Here is a 19,546-nt window from a genome sequence, read left to right as displayed (position 1 = left end):
GACAAGACAGGGCTCTCACCTCTTGTCTTTGGCTTGATCTACATGATCCAAGCTGATTGGAGTCGGCATTGCACCTCCTCCAAGGCTTGATCTCATTTGCATCTTAGCCAGAAGGCCGAGATGCAGCTTTTAAAAATTGCTTCAAATGAAGCTAAAATGTAACCTAATGACTTCAACCAAGTACAGCATGACGATACTGCACTTGATCTTAGCCAAAAGGCCAAGAAGCATTACCACTCTTAAATACATAAATTCATCTTTTTATTGCAAAGAAGAAAGTTATATGATTATGTTCAGCAGAAACACTATCCCAGTGTATCTGTCAGTTTTGTTTTGGACTTTGAGCATTAGGATTTACATGCGTGTACCTAATCTGTTTTCTCAAAGTTAATGTTTGTTTATTCACATACATTCATGTGATATAGGTTTCTTGTAAAAAGATCCAGATGCTAAATCAGTCTGTGCTAGAGTAGGTCTAGGCTGCTTTACAATCACTATTAAAACAAGAAGTGATTCTTGGACTCATTTTTCAGCCATGGCTTGGTTGGTAGCATCCATTCCTCTTGTGTTGGAAGATTGAGAGTCCAAATTCCACTCCAGAGACTTGAATGAAAAAAGTCTAGACTGACACTCCAGCGCTGAGGATGTGCTGCACTGCCTTTGGTGCAGCAAATGAAATGTTAAATTTGTGCCACCCAGATGGGATGAGATCAATGTGAGCACTGCTGCCTCACAGCGCCAGAGACCCAGGCTCGATTCCTGGCTTGGGTCACTGTCTGTGCAGAGTCTGCATGGGTTTCCTCTGGGTGCTCTGGTTTCCTCCCAAAGTCTGGTTCAGTGCATTGGCTATGCTAAATTCTTCCTCCATGTACCCAAACAGGTGCTAGAGTGTGGCTACTAGAGGATTTTCACAGTAACTTCATTGCAGTGTTAATGTAAGCCTACTTGTGACACTAATAAATAAACTTTAAAATATTTTTGATGGAATTGGAAGATCTCATGGTGCTAGTTTAAAAAAAATCCTCGAGTTTGGGCCAATATTTAACCCCCTGCTAACATCACAAAATTTCCTGGTTGTTATCGCATTGCAGCAGCAAATTTACAAAAATAATGTAAAACATGCTGCTTGCCAGAGTGATCTTATTGACTGTATAGAACATTTGAACATCCTGAGATCATGAAAGGCACAGTGAAAATGCACATTTGTCTTTTCACTTTATGAAAGATACACCATTACACAATTGAAGAGTTCCAGCCTACTAGATGCACAGCACTGTTAGATCTGAGTGAGACAGTTCTCAGACTTCAGTTGTTGTCCATTGGCTGAGAGATTGGTGTTCCACTGATGGAAATTGCAGGTCCCACTTCCATCTGTCTTTCTCTTTAAAAATAAGACTTTTACAGCTTATTGATATTTGCTCATACTTGCATAAAACATCGTGGACTACATGCTCTCTTTTCTAACTTTCTCTTTCTATTTTTATAGAAATTGTTGCATATAGTAGAGCAGAAGACAACCGTGTCATTAGTGGATACCACTTTAAAGTTTACACTTAGTGCACTTTGGAACTTGACTGACGAATCGCCTACCACTTGCAAGCACTTTATAGAAAATCAGGGCTTGGAATTATTTATGAAAGTATTGGAGGTAATTTTTGTTTTTTTTGGTTATGTGTCATCATGTGCTTTTTTTTTCCCCCTGTTTCTTCACACATTGATCCCTAGATGTAAGAAGTTGGGCAGGTAATCTGCTCCACCTCATCCATATTGTCTTTACCCCAATTCTCCTCCATAGTATCTCCCAGGCGTCCTCATGAAACAGCTTTTCAACGGATTTCTGTCTCCACCAAGAGTGTTTTTGATGGAATATCTAATCTCCTCTCCCATTTGATGGTACAGGATTTAGAAGTATAGTCTTGGGGGAATTCCAGGGTCATCAGATCTCTCTTTATTCTGGACCACACTGAGTGCTAATTTTGAACTACCTCTTGGTGAAATCAATGAAGAAAGAGGCAGTTATTGTGACTCAAATTAAGTCTGTTATTGTAAAAGCTATATTAATTTGTTGTTTGTAACCTAAAGATGAAAACCTATGCATATCAAACATCAACACACGATACCATTAAAGACTTTAAATTTTGATGGTAGTCTGGGTTTTTATATACAGTAAGATGTCTTCAGCTGCAGTCATGGAAAAAAAAAACAATTTGGCTTAGTACAGTGCCTTAACGTGTTGGTGTGCGTATTTACAATGTATTTTTAAGTTGTGAGCCAAAATTTCTATGTGCAGTTCTATTGTGCCTGGTTTGTTATTTACTTCAAGTTATTTGAGACAAGCAACGAGTGCAGGCAAGAGGTTTCTTCTTGTGAAACAAGAATTGTACTAGGGTTGCTGTTGCTCAGGATATTATGACTATAAAATGTTGGCATTGGGAGCGAGTGTATGTCCATCTTGGTTGTAGAATTATTCAATGTAGAAAAGAGAGAAGGATTTATGTGGCTGTGCTTTTCTGTAACTTAAATAAGATATTAACTTGAAGAGTAGGGAGAGTAGATCTCAGATGTTTCACATACTTTGAAATGCAATAACTGGTTGAACTGAGAAAACCCACCAATCTTCGAATAGCACTACGGAATCCACAACATCCACCAAGGCCAATTTAATGTATTAACCGCACATCCTAAAATTAAAGTTTATTTATTAGTCTCAAATAAGCTTGCATTAATACTGCAATGAAGTTACTGTGGAAATCCCCTAGTCGCCACACTCCAGCACCTGTTCAGGTACACTGAGAATGCATGTCTCTCGGACTGCAGGAGGAAACCGGAGCACTCAAAGGAAACCCTGCTGACGTAGGGAGAACATGCAAACTTTGCACAGACAGTGGCCCAAGCCAGGAATCAAACCTGGGTCCCTGGGTTCCTGGCCCCATGAGACAGCAGTGCTTGCCACTGTGCCGCCCATATTATGAATAAGAGGTTCTCCACTTTTTTTTTCTCATTTAAATTGTTTGGTAAGTGTTTAAATGACTCCTACAAACTGCAACTTGCATCATTTATTACCTGCTGTGGTGAATTAGCAAAATCATGTTCTGATAACCCATAGATTAGTTGTTAGTGATATATATATGGTCACTATATTTCCTGTCTGATCAGAAGGCAGCAAATGTCACCATGTTATATTGCCTAAACATACATTATGTATTTCTAATTACAGATGATATGTAGAAAAATAAAAACTAAGTAGCACAGTGGATGGGGGGAGAGGGAGAAACTGCAAACTGTCCATCTGGGTGGAATTGCTCTTTGCTGTTATCAGTTTTTCTTTGTTTCTTGGAATAAAACTAAACTATTTCTTTGGATGCACCTAATGAGTCTTCCTTTGTTCCTTGGTAAAATACAATGCATTTTTTGAGTGCATCTTTCAGGGATGAGATTTTAAATGAGGAATACGCAGCTGAGGAAGGATCTATAATGGATTCTCAGAGAGGTATGGATTGATTCTTAAAGGATATAAAGAAATGACAGCAATAGTTATCAATAGTTCTGTTAGACAGGCAGCATAAATGAGATGGACTGAATTTCCTGATTCTGTGCTGCAGAATTCAATATTTCTACGAAATTTCCTTTTCATTAAGTTTTTTAAAGTACCTAACAGTACATTAATGACCTACTGTTGTATTTCCAGTCCTTTCCGAGTGAACCATCCATCCAGCAGAAGGTTCTGGGTTTGTTGGTGAGTAAACTTGGTGTGTTATGAAGATAATGTTTGCTGAGTGGCATACTGTAGCGCAATATGATGCAGCTTATCATCAAAAGATGTGAAGTTGCACATCTGAGTGACAAAATATGGGTTTAGGAATTAGGAGCAGAAGTAGGCAAATTCAGCCCTTCGAGCCTGCTCCGCAAGTTTACACTAAAGATGCCACACGCAATTCGTTCTAGATCTTTGCTTCATGGGCGATTGTCTTGCACAGGCCAGTATTTACCCGGAACAGGTAGAAAGAATTGAAGCAGAAGTACACTGGAATAGACTACCGCTAAAGAGCTGGGTGCAGGTTGTCTTCAGCCATGTGCTTCTTTCCTACAGTCAGTTTGGAATGGGTGGATGGGGATAAGAGAAAAGACCAAATAATTTGGGGAGGGGTGGGAGCCGTGTCCTTAGCAGGGAAAAAAACTCCTGTTTAAGATATTTAGTTTCTAATAGTCATTCAAATATTTGATTATGTTTTAGAACAACATAGCAGAAGTAAAAGAACTCCACCCTCAACTGATGAAGAAGAACTTTATTGAACATATCAGGTAGTAATTTATTTTGCCAGTATTCAGTTTTAAAATTCTTGATTCTGGAGAATAATTGTCATCCAGGTAGGCAACTGCAGGAAATGAGTAGGAAGTATTGTTCCTGCCAAATGTTCAAAATATTTTTTTAAGGCTGAGCATGCAGTGCTATGGAAGATCTGATTGCATTGCTCATTTAAACTAGGATGTATGATCACTTCCAAAAAATTAAATTGACTAGAAATGAACAATGTGCATACATTTTCAAAATTTTGATCTTTACTTTGTTGCTAATGAAATTGACCATAGCTGTGAACTTAGGGTGATTTAACAATTTTAAAATAGCGCAATTTCTGCATGTGTTGCACTAAAGATTTTAATATATTGGAGATTGAAATTTGAAAATTGAAAGCATAAGGGAAAGAGATTGGGAAATTGAACATTTTTGTTGCATGCTGTTGTAATAGTTGAGGTTTAAGTTCACTAACTGACCATAAGAGACACTGTTAAAGCCCAACTCTGTTAGGCAAGGATATTTGGGGATTGGAAAGAATTTGTTATGTTGAGTTTTGCTAACAAAGTCCATTTATTTTGTTTGCTTCAGTCTAATAAATAAACAAATGGGACTGTTTTTGGAAGAGATGGTGGTAGCAGTGATGTTTGCTATTTAAAATAAGTTTAATGCTCTTGAAAAAAAAATGAACACTATTATTTGAATGAACTTGTAATTTGATATGTTGTACTATCTGTTGTGCTGATGCATCTGTTGTGTCTATAAGTGGGTTTTATTTCCTTTTAAATAAGCAGCTACTTGTCAGGCAGATGTTACAAAGGTTTATATATTTGTTTTGGTTAGAAGTGAGGTGAAACATTCAAATATGATGGTTCTGGAAATTATTAGTTGCTCCTGTGGAATAATAATTCAGCAACAGTTTATGCTTCTACAACAGTCAATTGTGGGATGTATTTTTGACTCATTTTGATCAAAAATTGAAACTGGTTCATTTAACCTTGTATAATCCAGTAGTAAAATTATATTTCAAATAGTTTCTATGATTTATTTTGACCCCCAAATTCAGAGTCGGTGATATATTTGAACATTTATGAGAGTGTTAATAATTTGCATTTGTATAACACCTATAATAAATCAATCTCCCAGTGCATCACAGGCATTAGGAAAACTTGACATTAAGCCATCAGTGAGTTTAGGGGAGGGAATGAGTGATTGAAAGCTTGGGAAAGAAGCATGTTTTGAGGTTTTTAAAGGAGAGGGAACGATTTAGTGAAGGAATTCAAGAATGGAAGCCAGATAGCTAGAGCCACTGGTGTTTTTGAAAGGATAAAAGGAAGGAAAGATGATAGGTAAGAGGCAAAGACATTAATGTTTTTGCAGGTCAGAGGGTTTATAAAGTTGGAAGGCATTGAAAACTGAGTGGGGAGGAACCATGTAGAGATTTAAAGAGCAGAAGAAAATATGTATATTTGATTATTTTGGGAGGGAGAGAGGCCATTGTAGATCAATGAAGCTGTGTCAAGGATGATTCTGAGTCTTAAAAATTTCTTATGTAAAAGATTTACTGAAGTTTAATTTTTTCTGCTTGGAGATGTGTAGTCTTTGTTCTGTTCAGTAGATTCTTCAGGAAGAAACTTTGTTCCTGTAATGTACTTTGTGTTCTGTTTTAGTGTTTTACTACACAACAAGGAAGTGGAAGTCAGTTACTTTGCCGCAGGAATAATTGCACATTTGATATCCCGTGGGCTGCATATCTGGACGCTAGATCTTGATCTTCGAACTTCTCTTCTGGAACAGCTGGTACATGTTTCATTGTATTTGTAAAACATATCTGCATGAAAAATTCTAGTGTGGAACATTTATTTTTACTACAAATTAGACGGTTTTATTGCCTTTGAGCTAATGCTATTAATCTAGGTGAAAAACTTCCATGGTTTAGTATCCAGATTGAAATCAAATATTGTTTATTTGCTGGTCCATAGTTCCACATCACTGTCTTTTAGCGTGCCTTGAGGATCTAGGAGTAGGAGTAGACCATTCAGCCCTCAAGTCTGCTCTTTCATCCGTTAAGATCATAGCTGATCTGATTGTGATTTCAACTCCACTTTCCCTTATGCTCTACTCCTCTTTTACCCCCCTCAACCTCCCGCATAACCCTTGACTCCCTAATACAATAAAAGCAAAAATAAAAATAAAGTACTGGAGAGACTTAGCAGATCTGGGAATATTTCTGGAAGGAGAAATAGAATTAATATTTCAAGTATAATTGCACTCCCAAAGTCCTAATTTCCTCTGCGGTTCTGTGTCCTTGTTATTGTGTGTCCATTTGCCATGTTTGACCTCCCTAAATGCATCACCCCTCATGTCTAGACTGAATTCCATTTGCTACTGTCTATCTGTAGTTATGTGGTGAGACGGCAGAGGGGAATGATGATATATCCTTAGGAGAACCAGCATGGACAAATGGTGGGCCAAATGGTGGACTCCTGTGCTGTAATGATTCTATGCTGACTCTTCTTATGATCCTTTGATTCCATCTAACTCTGCCTTGAACAGATTCAAAAATATTCTCTTCATCTGTTATTTTTATTGAAGGTAAGAATTCAGACAAAGTGCTGGAAAAAAAATCACCTCTTACTTGCCTGTTTACAAGATAAATCCTTCACCATCAAGTGAATCTTCCCTGAACTACTTAATGCAGTTATATTTATCTTGAAATAAGGAGACCAAAACTACATAGTCCAGACATGACCTCACCAATCTGTTCTTTCTGTGGTCTCTCATTTCTGTGTTGCCTTTTATGACATCATTTGAAAACATTCCATTTCACAACCATATTGATGACAATCACAGCCAAGAATGCCAATTTCAATTGATGTAACATCATCTGCCTCATTCCTCCCCTCCTTGCCACCACCAGGTGGTACAGTGGTTAGCACTGCTGCCTGTCTGTGCCAGGGACCTGGGTTCAATTCCTGGCTTGGGTCACTGTGTGGAGTTTGCACTTTCTCCCCGTGTCTCTATGGGTTTTCTCCCATAGTTCATAATGCATGGGTTAGATTGATTGGCCATGCTAAATTGACCTAACGTCAAGAGGATTAGCAGGTAAATAAGGCCTGGGTGGGATTGTGTTTGATACAGTCTTGATGAGCCAAATGCCCTCCTTCTGTACTGTAGAGATTCCAAGAATCTCAGCTTAAAAAAAAGGGCACTGCTAATCTTTTGCTGAAACCTGTATCTATACCTTTGAGATCTGTAGGTTATAATTTCAATGTTCTCTTGACTAGCCTTCTATCTTCCAGTCTAATTCATCAAAACTATGCTGTTGTATCCTAAATTGCCATTCTTCTATCAGCCCTGTGATTGCTGATCCTACATGGGTTCCTCATCTAGCCAATGCCTTGATATTAAAATCTTTTTTTCACATCACTTAAGAACATAAGAAATAGGAGCAGGAGTAGGCCATCTAGCCCTTCGAGCCTGCCCCACCATTCAATAAGATCATGGCTGATCTGTCGCTGCTTAGTTCCACTTTCCCGCCCTCTCCCCATAACCCTTAATCCCCTCTCTTATCAAAAACCCATCAACCCGCGTCTTAAAAATATTTAGTGAGGCAGCCTCCACCACTTCAACAGGCAGAGAATTCCAGAGATTCACCACCCTTTGAGTGAAGAAGTTCCTCCTCAACTCCGTTCTAAACCGCCCCCCCTTTATCTTGAGGCTGTGCCCCCTAGTCCTACTGTCTTTTTTGAGCGGGAAGAGTCTCTCCACCTCTATCCTATCCATCCCATTCATCATCTTATAAGAACATAAGAACATAAGAAATAGGAGCAGGAGTAGGCCAACTAGCCCTTCGAGCCTGCCCCGCCATTCAATAAGATCATGGCTGATCTGTTGTGGCTCAGTTCCACTTTCCCGCCCTCTCCCCATAACCCTTAATCCCCTCTCTTATCAAAAACCCATCAACCCGCTTCTTAAAAATATTTAGCGAGGCAGCCTCCACCACTTCAACGGGCAGAGAATTCCAGAGATTCACCACCCTTTGAGTGAAGAAGTTCCTCCTCAACTCCGTTCTAAACCGCCTCCCCTTTATCTTGAGGCTGTGCCCCCTAGTCCTACTGTCTTTTTTGAGCGGGAAGAGTCTCTCCACCTCTATCCTATCCATCCCATTCATCATCTTATACGTCTCAATGAGATCTCCCCTCATTCTTCTAAACTCTAGCGAGTACAAGCCTAGTTTATTCAGCCTCTCCTCATAGCTCAACCCCCTCAACTCCGGTATCAGCCTAGTATACCTCCTCTGCACTCCCTCCAGGGCCAAAATATCTTTGTGCAGGTGCGGTGCCCAAAACTGCACACAGCACTCCAGCTGTGGCCTCACCAATGCCCTATAAAGCTGCAGCAAGACCTCCCTACTTTTATATTCAATCCCCCTCGCCATGAAGGCCAGCATCCCATTCGCCTTCCTGACCACCTGCTGCACCTGCAAGCTGGGTTTTTGCAACTTATGCACAAGGACCCCGAGGTCCCTCTGCACCGTCGCCTGCTGCAGTTTTTCGCCACGTAAGTAATAGTCCTTCCTACCATTCTTCCTACCAAAGTGGACCACCTCACACTTGCCAACATTAAATTCCATTTGCCATTTCCTGGCCCATTCGCCCAGCCTATCTAGATCCTTCTGCAGACTCTCCACACCCTCCGCACAATTTGCCGTTCCCCCAATCTTGGTGTCATCAGCAAATTTCGACACCCTACACTCGGTTCCCTCCTCCAGATCATCTATATAAATGGTAAAAAGCTGAGGCCCCAGCACCGACCCCTGGGGCACTCCACTAGTCACCATCCGCCAATCCGAATAGCACCCGTTGACCCCCACTCTCTGCTTCCTATTTGACAACCAATCCTTTATCCACGCTAACACCCTACCCCCAACTCCATGTCCCTCGACCTTCTGCAATAACCTCTTGTGAGGTACTTTGTCAAACGCCTTCTGAAAATCCAGAAAGACCACATCGACCGGCTCTCCTCTATCCACTGCCCTAGACACATCCTCATAGAACTCCAGTAAATTTGTCAGACACGACTTCCCTTTAATGAAACCATGCTGCGTCCGCTCTATCAAGCAATTGCCTTCAAGATGCCTCTGAATTTCCTCCTTAATGACGGATTCTAACGTTTTACCTGCCACAGACGTTAAACTAACCGGCCTATAATTCCCCGCCTTTTGCCTGGCACCCTTCTTAAACAACGGCGTAACATTAGCCGTTTTCCAATCTTCTGGCACTTCCCCGGAATCCAATGACGTCTGGAAAATAACCACCAAGGCATCCACTATAACCTCCGCCATTTCTTTCAGAACCCTCGGATGCATTCCATCCGGTCCTGGGGACTTGTCCACAATCAGCCCCTCCAGTCTGTCGAGCACCACCTCTCTAGTAACAGTAATGTCATCGAGACCCTCCAGTCCTACCACCTTTCCATCTCTAACATCCGGCAAATTATTCACGTCCTCCTCCGTGAAGACCGAAATAAAAAAGTTGTTCAAGACCTCAGCCATATCCCCATCCCCTACCACTAAGTCCCCTTTCTCATCCTCTAAAGGACCAACGTTCACCCTAGCCAGCCTTTTCCTTTTTTATATATTTATAAAAACTCTTGCTATCCTTTTTTATATTAAGCACTAGCCCAGCTTCATAGTTTCTCCTACCCTTCTTTATCAACTTCTTTGTCAATCTTTGTTGACATTTAAACCTCTCCCAATCCTCTTCTCGCCCACTACTCTTAGCTACTCTAAATTCCTCCGCTTTTAATTTAACACTTTCCTTCACCTCCTTCGTTATCCACGGCTTATTACCTCTCCTCCTACTGTCCTTTTTGACCATTGGAATAAATTTCCGCTGAGCACCAAGAAAGATCTCCTTAAAGATCCTCCACTGCTCCTCAGCAGACCCTCCCTCCAACGCGCTCCCCCAGTCAACATTTGCCAATTCTTCTCTCATCCTACTGTACTCCCCTCTATTCAAACAAAGTACGCGTGTCCGGGAACCCACTTTCTCCTCCTCCGTCTGCACCAGAAACTCCACCATACAATGATCACTCTCCCCAAGAGAATCCTTCACCGCAAGGTCCCTAATTCTACCTGCCTCATTACATATCACGAGATCCAAGATAGCTCTCTCCCTCGTCGGCTCCAACACGCACTGTTCCAGGAAACTATCCCGGCAGCATTCCAAGAACTCCTCCTCGAGCCCACCGCGTCCAACATGGGTCGACCAATCAATATGCAGATTGAAATAAGAATAAGCAAGTATGATAGGCTACACACCCTTTTTGATAACATCATTACTGCCGCAGCCTGGAGTCTCCTTGACTTGGTACCATATTCACAGCAAAGAGGAGAAAGGGGAAATCCACATCATAGAGATGCTTGGATTTTTGTGGGAACTTTTCTTTTGAGCTCAATGGTGAGCTGTCATGTTTCATAGCTGACAGTGAGATCCAGCCCAGTGAGTATTTTATTTTTGAATGTTATGTAGAGTCATAGGTCTACAGTATGGAAACAAGCCCTTCTGTCCATGCCACACTATTTTTTTTAAACCTCTAAGCTAGTCCCAATTGCCCATATTTGGCCCATATCCTTCTATATCCATCTTACCCATGTAACTGTCTAAATACTTTTAAAAAGACAAAATTCTACCTGCCTCTACTACTACCTCTGGCAGCCTGTTCCAGACACTGTCCACCCTCTGGACCCTTTTATATCTCTCCCTCTCACCTTAAACCTATGCCCTCTAGTTTTAGATTCCCCTACCTTTCGGAAAAGATATTGACAATCTAGCTGATCTATGCCCCTCATTATTTTATAGACCTCTATAAGATCACCCTTCAGCCTTCTACGCTCCAGAGGAAAAAAGTCCCAGTCTATCCAGCCTCTTTCCATAACTCAAACCTTCAAGTCCCAGCAGCATCCTAGTAATTCTTTTCTGCACTTTTTTTTCTAGTTTAATAATATACTTTCTAGAATACAGTGACCAGAACTGTACACAGTATTCCAAGTGTGCCCTTAACAATGTCTTGTACAACTTCAACAAGACGTCCCAACTCCTGCATTCAGTGTTCTGACCAATGAAACCAAGCATGCTGAATGCCTCCTTCACCACTCTGTCCACCTGTGACTCCACTTTCAAGGAGCTATGAATGTGTACCCCTAGATCTTTGTTCTGTGACTCTCCCCAATGCCCTACCATTAATTGATTAAGTCCTGCCCTTGTTAAATCTACCAAAATGCATCACCTTGCATTTATCTAAATTAAACTCCATCTGCCATTTGTCAGCCTACTGGCCCAATTGATCAAGATCCCATTAGTGACTTCCTTGTTTTGAACTAGTCACTTAATTTATAAGATATGAAATGATTTAGCTGTAAACTGAAATGATTTAACTAAATTGTACTGAAAAAAAATAACAAGGTGCATCTCATTTTGGAGATATTGAAGTCAGCTTTGTCATGCACTTAAGTAATTATTAACTGAAAGTTCACTTCACCCCGATGTGGAGGGCAGGAAATAGTAATAATTGCATTCTTAGGTCTTTTAAGTATGGTAGGCCAACTGCTGTATTTGACACTAAAATACTTAGAGAGATTGAATTCAATGTTCATTTTATTAATTTTCTGATTAAGCATTTGAATTTTGAGCGCACTACTACATATATTCTAATTACTGGAGTCAGGGAGTGGCAGAACTCCATGTTTATCTAAATGCATGAAAAAGCTGTTCACTCGCCTTCACCTCCAATAACTTTACAACAAAAATTAAGCTTATTAGTCTGCTCTTTTTGATCATTTGGGACCACTGCTGATCTTTATGAAAATCGGAGAGAAGCAACCTGGCTTGAACTGCTGTTGCTGTGATATGAAAATAACAAGACCACCTTGTTCAGGGATTACCCAATGCTGAGAGTTTTAAATTCCATGTTTGCAACGTGAGGGGCTTCCAACACCAATATCTTTATTTTCTAAAAAAAACTTGTGATTTTTTTGTTTAGTGCCATACGCTCGTGCAGTGAAGATCTAAGTTTTAATAGAAACGAGTAAATTGTACTTCTTGAACACAAGAACAACAGAAGTGATTTATTCTGCAATTCCTATTATATATAACCAAAAACCTTTTGCCCTACTGATTTCCAAAGAACAGTCATTTTGCCTTATTTATCTAAAGGCAGTTAGCTAACTTTCTGTTTTCTTTTCAGCATTCTGTCATTCTAAGTTGGCCAACTCCAGATTGTGAAATGGTAGCTTACAGGTATGTTCGTTTTTCATAGTTCATGGAGTACTGTGTGCAGTTTTGGGCGCCGCACCTGCGCAAGGATATTTTGGCCCTGGAGGGAGTGCAGAGGAGGTTTACTAGGCTGATACCGGAGTTGAGGGGGTTGAGCTATGAGGAGAGGCTGAATAAACTAGGCTTGTACTTGCTAGAGTTTAGAAGAATGAGGGGAGATCTCATTGAGACGTATAAGATGATGAATGGGATGGATAGGATAGAGGTGGAGAGACTCTTCCCGCTCAAAAAAGACAGTAGGACTAGGGGGCACAGCCTCAAGATAAAGGGGAGGCGGTTTAGAACGGAGTTGAGGAGGAACTTCTTCACTCAAAGGGTGGTGAATCTCTGGAATTCTCTGCCCGTTGAAGTGGTGGAGGCTGCCTCGCTAAATATTTTTAAGAAGCGGGTTGATGGGTTTTTGATAAGAGAGGGGATTAAGGGTTATGGGGAGAGGGCGGGAAAGTGGAACTGAGCCACAACAGATCAGCCATGATCTTATTGAATGGCGGGGCAGGCTCGAAGGGCTAGATGGCCTACTCCTGCTCCTATTTCTTATGTTCTTATGTTATGTTCTTATTTTTGTTTTTTAAAGCCAATTTCAAAATATATCAATATCCAAATTTTTTGTCACCATTTATTAAAGTGACTTGTGTGGATTATTTGATCAGAAGATTTCGAGCCTCTTTAAACGTTAACACATAATCTGGGCTGATAGCAATGCAGTACTGAATTGTCAGCAATGCCATTTGTTGAATGAAACAATATGTTAAGGCACTCCAATATATGTGCCCTCTAGTGGAGATGAAAAGTCCCATGGTATTATTCAAAGAAGAACAGGAGTTCTCCATTTTATCCCTCGTCAACAACACTGAGATTACGTGCATTTTTGGGACCTTGCTGTATCTGTATTGGTTGCCATTTTTTCCTATGTTACGACTGACTTTTTTTAAGATGCCTATACACTGTACAGTGCTTTGGACATGCTAAGGTTGTGATCGGCACTATATAATGGAAACAACTTTTATTATCATTGGCCTTGCTGCAGCAATTTGTAATTGGGGGCAAATTAGTTTCAAAAGTGGAAAATGTATGCGAGGGCAAAGATATGAATGTTAAATGAGTAGGCGCCGTCTTTCAGAAGAGAAGAATGGAACAGAGTATGAAAGTGACATGATTTAACAGCTCAAACTTGCTTTGCCTCAGTTTGAACGTAATGTATCTCAGTAATGGAATATTTACTAAGTTGCAGATTTACTTTTTCCTTTCCACTAATATGGAATAAAAATTTATTTCCAGGTCGTTCAGTCCATTTTTTCCATTGTTGGAATGCTCTGATACACCTGGAGTACAGATTTGGGCTGTCTGGGCAATGCAGCATGTCTGTAGCAAAAATGGTAGGCAATGGTGGATGTTTTCCCTTGATTTTGAAAATGAATTTGGGTTAAGTTTTACGACGTGGACCATTTTCTGGTATCTCTTATATTTTTCAAAAATCCTTTATAGTGAATAAAGCCTTTTATAATGAAGTCTAATTAGAATATCAATTCTTAATTAACTGTTAGTTCATGAGATGCAGCTCCACTTTCTCTGGCCACAGTTCCGTACAAAATTAGAACCAGGATAACATAATCGTAGAATTTAACTTGCTTGATGATTTTCAAACTGCTCTTTCATCTAACACAAACAATTTTAACCTACCTCACCAGGTAAGAATCTGACAGACATGGGTTGGCTATTTATGAATAAAATGCATAGCCAATCTGTTCTCCTCGGTTTCCCACTAGCTGGGTTCAGGTAAAATTGACACATTGAATTTCAAATAATAAGCCAGCTGAATTACTGCAGACAGGACAGTCTTTGTTTTTGAGTCTATCAATTATACGTCATATTATCCGTCATATGTTGTGGCAGAGAGAATTTTTCCTTCATTATATTTCAGATTCAGAAGTAACACCCAACTTTTTATTCTGTTGTACAGCACCCCGGTATTGTAGCATGCTGATTGAAGAGGGCGGAATGCAGAAACTGTATAACATTAAGAATCATCCTCAAATTTCACCAGATGTTCTACAGATTGTTATAAGCATTATTGAAAGTTTGGAGAAGTATATTATGCGCCATGGGAAGCTCGTTTCCTGCCACAAAAAGTCAGAAGCTAAACACAGTGTGGTCTAAGCAGTAAGCAGATGTTTTGGACAGATTGTACTCGTAAGTTTTTTTTAAGAAGAGTTGGTAACTTGTAAATTCCTTAAGTCTCTACAAAAATATTGTCATTTTTGTTATCCCACTCGCAAGGGGGAGGGAAGAGATTTGCAATCCCGATTGTGCATGTGCTGGTTCTCTATATGACAATCCAAAACACCACTACTCTCCTGATAACCTTATTTTCCTCTGCTTTAATATTTTATCCAATTTTCTCTTAAAATGTGCAGTGGTCTCTACTTCAATTAGTTTGTGGCAACCCAATCCATGCTCCATTTTCTAAAGAATTTTAAGGATCGAGGACCAAAGGAAGACCTGTATGTACCATATCTCATCCATCCATTGCTCAAAACCTATCCCTAACTTTTGCCAGTTCTGAAGAAAGGTCACAGACCTTAAATATTGACCCTGTTTCTCTCCATAGATGCTTCTAGAACCTTCTCTGTATTTAGAACATAGAACAGTTCAGCACAGGAACAGGCCCTTTGGTCCACAGTGTTGTGCTGAGCATGATGCCAAATCAACCTAATCCCTTCTGCCTGCCCTTGGTCCATATCTCTCTATTCCTTGCATGTTCAAGCAATTCTGTTTTTATTTCAGATTTCCAGTATTCTGGATCATCGTTTTATATTCTTTGCCACTTTAATATCCATTCTGTAATGGGAGTGCCCCATACTGCCACTGACAAATTTAACCCTTGAGCTGTGTACTCTTATTTAAAGGTGTAACCTTTTTATTAGACTTTCAAATCATACATGTGAACTTGGTATATTTCTTCACTCTTTTCACTTCTACATTTCTTGTTTTTCTCATTTGGCTTCCATTTAAACATTGGAATTTATTTTATAGTCTTAATAATATTTACCTTCATATATTGTTACAAATCCTTGATCCTTTTACATAAGCTTTGACAACTTCCATTTTTCTTTCATATCTGGGTGTATTTAAGAGAAAACAGTTGGTCTTGAAACACCCTTCAAAATATTCTCTTACAGTAAATGCATTAAGGAGACTTAAATATTCTTACCCCTCTAATGGCACTTAGTCCCCTAATGCTGCTTCCAATAGCTAAGTTTAGTAAGTGGAATCTGTATGTTTACCACGCTATATGTTTGTTACTTGTTTTAATTTTGAGTTGGACAATATGGCTGTGTATATTATTCAGGTGATGCGAAAGGAACAACTATGATATGTAATGTGTGTCTAAAATTTTTATCTTACTGCTTTTGCATTTGCTACTCCTATATACGGCACTTTCTGGTGCTGTAGCTTTCTGAGGTCTTGCAAAGTTCCAGCTGAGCACTACACTTGTTATAGCAGCGGCTTTATTGGAGTTCACACTTTACATAAAAACATAGATAGCAGGAGGCCATTCGGCCCTTTGAGCCTGCTCCACTATTCATCACCGTCATGGCTGATTGTCCAACTCAATTGCCTAATCCTGCTTTCTCTCCATAATCTTTGATCCTGCTCACCCCAAGTGCTATATCTAGCTGCCTCTTGAATACATTTCAATGTTTTGGCTTCAACTACTTCCTGTGGCAATGAATTCCACAGGCTTACCACTCTTTGGGTGAAGAAGTGTCTCCTCACCTGTATCCTTACACTGTGCCCTCTAGTTCTGGACACTCTCACCATTGGGAACATCCTTCCTGCATCTCCCTTTCCAGTCCTGTTAGAATTTAGTGAGGGGTGTGTGTTTTTGTGACTTTATGAATGGGTTTACTGTATCATTGGAAAAAAAAATCACATTTTTACTATCTGAGGTGAAATCAGGGAACTTATTCTTGCAGCTTTCTAGTGATGAAAGATTTGTAAAATTAGTCAGCAATGATTGATTGTAAATGGAAGCCAGTACTGGGAAGAACAAATAGTTTTTTAATTACAAGTATCCAATAAATTCTTGTGTAAATTTAGAAGTGAAACTGTAGCAAGTCTCAAATTAAAACACATTTACTTTTTCAAACAGATGGATGATGTTTCGGAGAAGTATGCAACACGTAACCCTTTTATTTCTGAAGACTGAGGAGAACTTCCCTGATTGAAACTGTGTGTGCTATTAAACATTTCTATAAGCTAGGTGCAGGAAGAATATATCACAGTGGAGTGTTGGTGTGGTGTGTGTGGTATTGTTTTTTGCAGATGTTTTGTTCTACCAGAAGCAGCTTATGCTTGAATAAATACTGCTGATGAAATGTTAACTTAATCTGAATGTCACTCATATACCTACTTTATAAAGAATGAATCCATGTGTAGAAAAGCTGAACTCTGATTAGCTTAAACATGTTTCATCCTTATTAAAAATATTTTGTACAAAATGCTGATGACTCCTTCAGGGGAAACTGGCATTTGAAGTTGCCAAACTACTTTGTATTGATGCTTGTTTTTGTCTTTCATAATGCTTGTACAGGTAAATGTTTTAAAGTATTATTGGTTTTATGATTTTTGGCTCGGAGGGACTCTTGCTATCAATACCTCATTTTAAAAACCATTCTATTAAAATAATTATGATTTTACTTTGTATTCTAATTTCTGTAAATTCTAATCGGATGTGGGGAATTGATTTAGTGTTACTGGGACAGATTTTCCTATTCCTCATTTACCCCTGTGAATGTGCATAAGCTGACTTGAACTCCTTTGAGCCCAGTTGTTTATCTGGTTCAGCTGATGTTTCTTTGTCGTGCTGACTCTTGAGTGGGATTTGCCTCTGATAAATATGTAAAATGAGCAAGGCTAAGCGATTAGCTACCCTTTACAGATCTTCCCCCTACAAGGCTGCTGCACTGATGCCCATCTGTGGAAACCACCAGATCACCCGAAGGAGCTACACTTGACTTTTTCACAAGTGTCCTGCTAGACTAATAAATTGTCATGTACAGTGATCATTTGTACAAACATTTATTCAAAAAAAATGTTCAGGCTGTACAATTATTTTAACCTCCTAGCCCTCTAAAGCCTTAACGTTTAAGCAAGAGAGCCAAATTCGTTCAACTGCTAATCATCTAATTTTATTTCAATCATGTCATTTGTCTTTCAGCACTGGAAACAGTTTTCTGTTGAAAAATTACTTTATTAATTTCCATAATCTAGCAATAGCTTACAAATAATAAAGAACTGATTTACTGTAAAACACTGAAGATAGCATTGCACTGCTGTTTACTCAGCCGAGGAGTGTTAAACAGAGTGGCTGTTGAGTGGAACAAAATAAAAATTAACATTGGTCAACCCAGCAAAAAAAGCAGCAGCAGAAGACCAAAAATATATTTATGTCCAGAAGTACTATGGAAAATACCAGATCAACTGAGTTGTGCAGTATATATTCAGGATTGCTATCTTCTAATGGACCATTCGCATCAAATCACCAACAGTGTTCATTTGTACATTGTTTCTGTTAAATAGCATTCGGTGAAAATATTACCCTGGATGCAACTTGGACTGTATATTGCATTACTTGATGCTGAAACCATAAAAAATCCAGTAGTCTCCAGAAAGGTTATGTAAAAGTCCAGTACTTAAGCACCTATGTGATTGTAGCTGGAAATATAGAAGGTATACTCTTTATCTTGTAGATCTGAGATTTTTTTTATTCTCCAGTAAAACGTGGTAATCGTTTTTCTATAAATGCTGCCATCCCCTCCAACCGGTCTTTTGTAGGAATGACCTGTATTGGCAAATGATATATTTACTTCACCAAAATATTTTTTTTTTCAACACAAGCTTTTAAATTTTAAGACTGAAACACAACTGTCTGAGGTTGTTTCTTTCAAAAAAGAAAAGGACACTCCATACCTGAGCATAACACATTTCTTCAATTGCCATTCCAGATGAAATATCTACCTGCAGAGCATTAGAAACAACAGCATGTATAAACCAAGTCAATATTGCTTTAATTGGACAATACGGTATTGATGAAGTCAACCTTGACAATATGCTCACTACTTTGAAATAAGTTTCAAATTTTAATTGTTTAAATGATAACCTTTTCCATTAGGAAATACATTTTTATTAATGTTTAAGTTGCACTAAGTTACTTTGGGATTTCAACTAAATACTGGTATGATCATTTAATCAAAAACTCCTTTGACTTTTATAATTCTGAACTGAAGGATTTTTAAAGTTAAGTTTGAGAAAAGTACATATGAGCTAACAAGTTTATCCCTGTGGTATTTGAGTTGTCTTGTGCTTCCAACTGCATTTTGAGTCATCTCTAGTTCTGGCTTCACTTTCTCATCTGGCAGTTTATTTTCAAGTTCATGACAAACATTTTAAAAAGTTAAGTACTTAATGGTGACCTTTAAAAAAAATACTAAGTCCAATGCTGGAGGGATTATTTTATATTTTGTACAGTATAACAATTTTATTTTAGTTCAATGATGTTGGAGTTCAATTATGCTTACCTCTCTACCAAGACAATTGTGTACAAATTTACAAATATAATGAGCTAATTATTTATCCAGGAAGGAACCAAATTAGGAAAGACTCCAGGGTCAATCCTTCCTTGGTGCACAGTTAGATGATCTGGCCTAGGACAGTAGATATACTACAATTGGAGAATAGAAAATTCTGGAAAAATTCAGCAAGTCTGAGAGCATCTGCGGAGAATGTTGGCTCTGTTCACATCAGACCTGCTGAGGTTTTCCAGCATTTTCTGTTTTGTTTCAGATTCCAGCATCTGCAGTATTTTGCCTTTATAGTACAGTTGTTCTCAACATCCTACATAAGAAATAGG

At 39.1% G+C, this 19,546-nt stretch overlaps 2 protein-coding genes and 1 non-coding gene across 6 annotated transcripts in view; 1 reads left to right on the top strand and 2 right to left on the bottom strand.

Annotated features, from left to right (window-relative positions):
• Positions 1–17,333, top strand: part of zyg11 (zyg-11 family member, cell cycle regulator) — a 56,622-nt gene extending 39,289 nt beyond the window's left edge. For 2 of the 3 annotated variants that reach the window (XM_080195452.1, XM_080195454.1), the window contains exons 9-16: positions 1,487–1,648; positions 3,689–3,736; positions 4,235–4,302; positions 5,965–6,094; positions 12,545–12,597; positions 13,912–14,009; positions 14,594–14,823; positions 16,787–17,333. In XM_080195452.1, coding sequence (XP_080051578.1) covers positions 1,487–1,648; positions 3,689–3,736; positions 4,235–4,302; positions 5,965–6,094; positions 12,545–12,597; positions 13,912–14,009; positions 14,594–14,790 — 756 coding nt within the window. In that variant the 3' untranslated portion in view covers positions 14,791–14,823; positions 16,787–17,333. The remainder of the gene's footprint in view (positions 1–1,486; positions 1,649–3,688; positions 3,737–4,234; positions 4,303–5,964; positions 6,095–12,544; positions 12,598–13,911; positions 14,010–14,593; positions 14,824–16,786) is intronic. The other variant, XM_080195453.1, reaches the window with a different exon arrangement.
• On the bottom strand, positions 34–232 carry LOC145348729 (U2 spliceosomal RNA). Its single transcript, XR_013887976.1, has one exon. It is a non-coding gene; the product is annotated as a U2 spliceosomal RNA (small nuclear RNA).
• Positions 17,334–17,866: 533 nt separating the features above from the next.
• Positions 17,867–19,546, bottom strand: part of echdc2 (enoyl CoA hydratase domain containing 2) — a 30,465-nt gene continuing 28,785 nt past the window's right edge. For both annotated transcript variants that reach the window (XM_080195455.1, XM_080195456.1), the window contains 2 exons: positions 18,607–18,654; positions 17,867–18,478 (listed from right to left, as the gene is read on the bottom strand). In XM_080195455.1, coding sequence (XP_080051581.1) covers positions 18,401–18,478; positions 18,607–18,654 — 126 coding nt within the window. In that variant the 3' untranslated portion in view covers positions 17,867–18,400. The remainder of the gene's footprint in view (positions 18,479–18,606; positions 18,655–19,546) is intronic.

The sequence above is a fragment of the Carcharhinus amblyrhynchos genome, chromosome 9 (genome assembly GCF_965287045.1).
Source record: "Carcharhinus amblyrhynchos chromosome 9, sCarAmb.v2.hapA, whole genome shotgun sequence".
Lineage (NCBI taxonomy): Eukaryota > Metazoa > Chordata > Chondrichthyes > Carcharhiniformes > Carcharhinidae > Carcharhinus > Carcharhinus amblyrhynchos.
The sequence above is the reverse complement of the archived record's forward strand: the minus strand, read 5'-3'. Positions and strand labels throughout refer to the sequence as shown.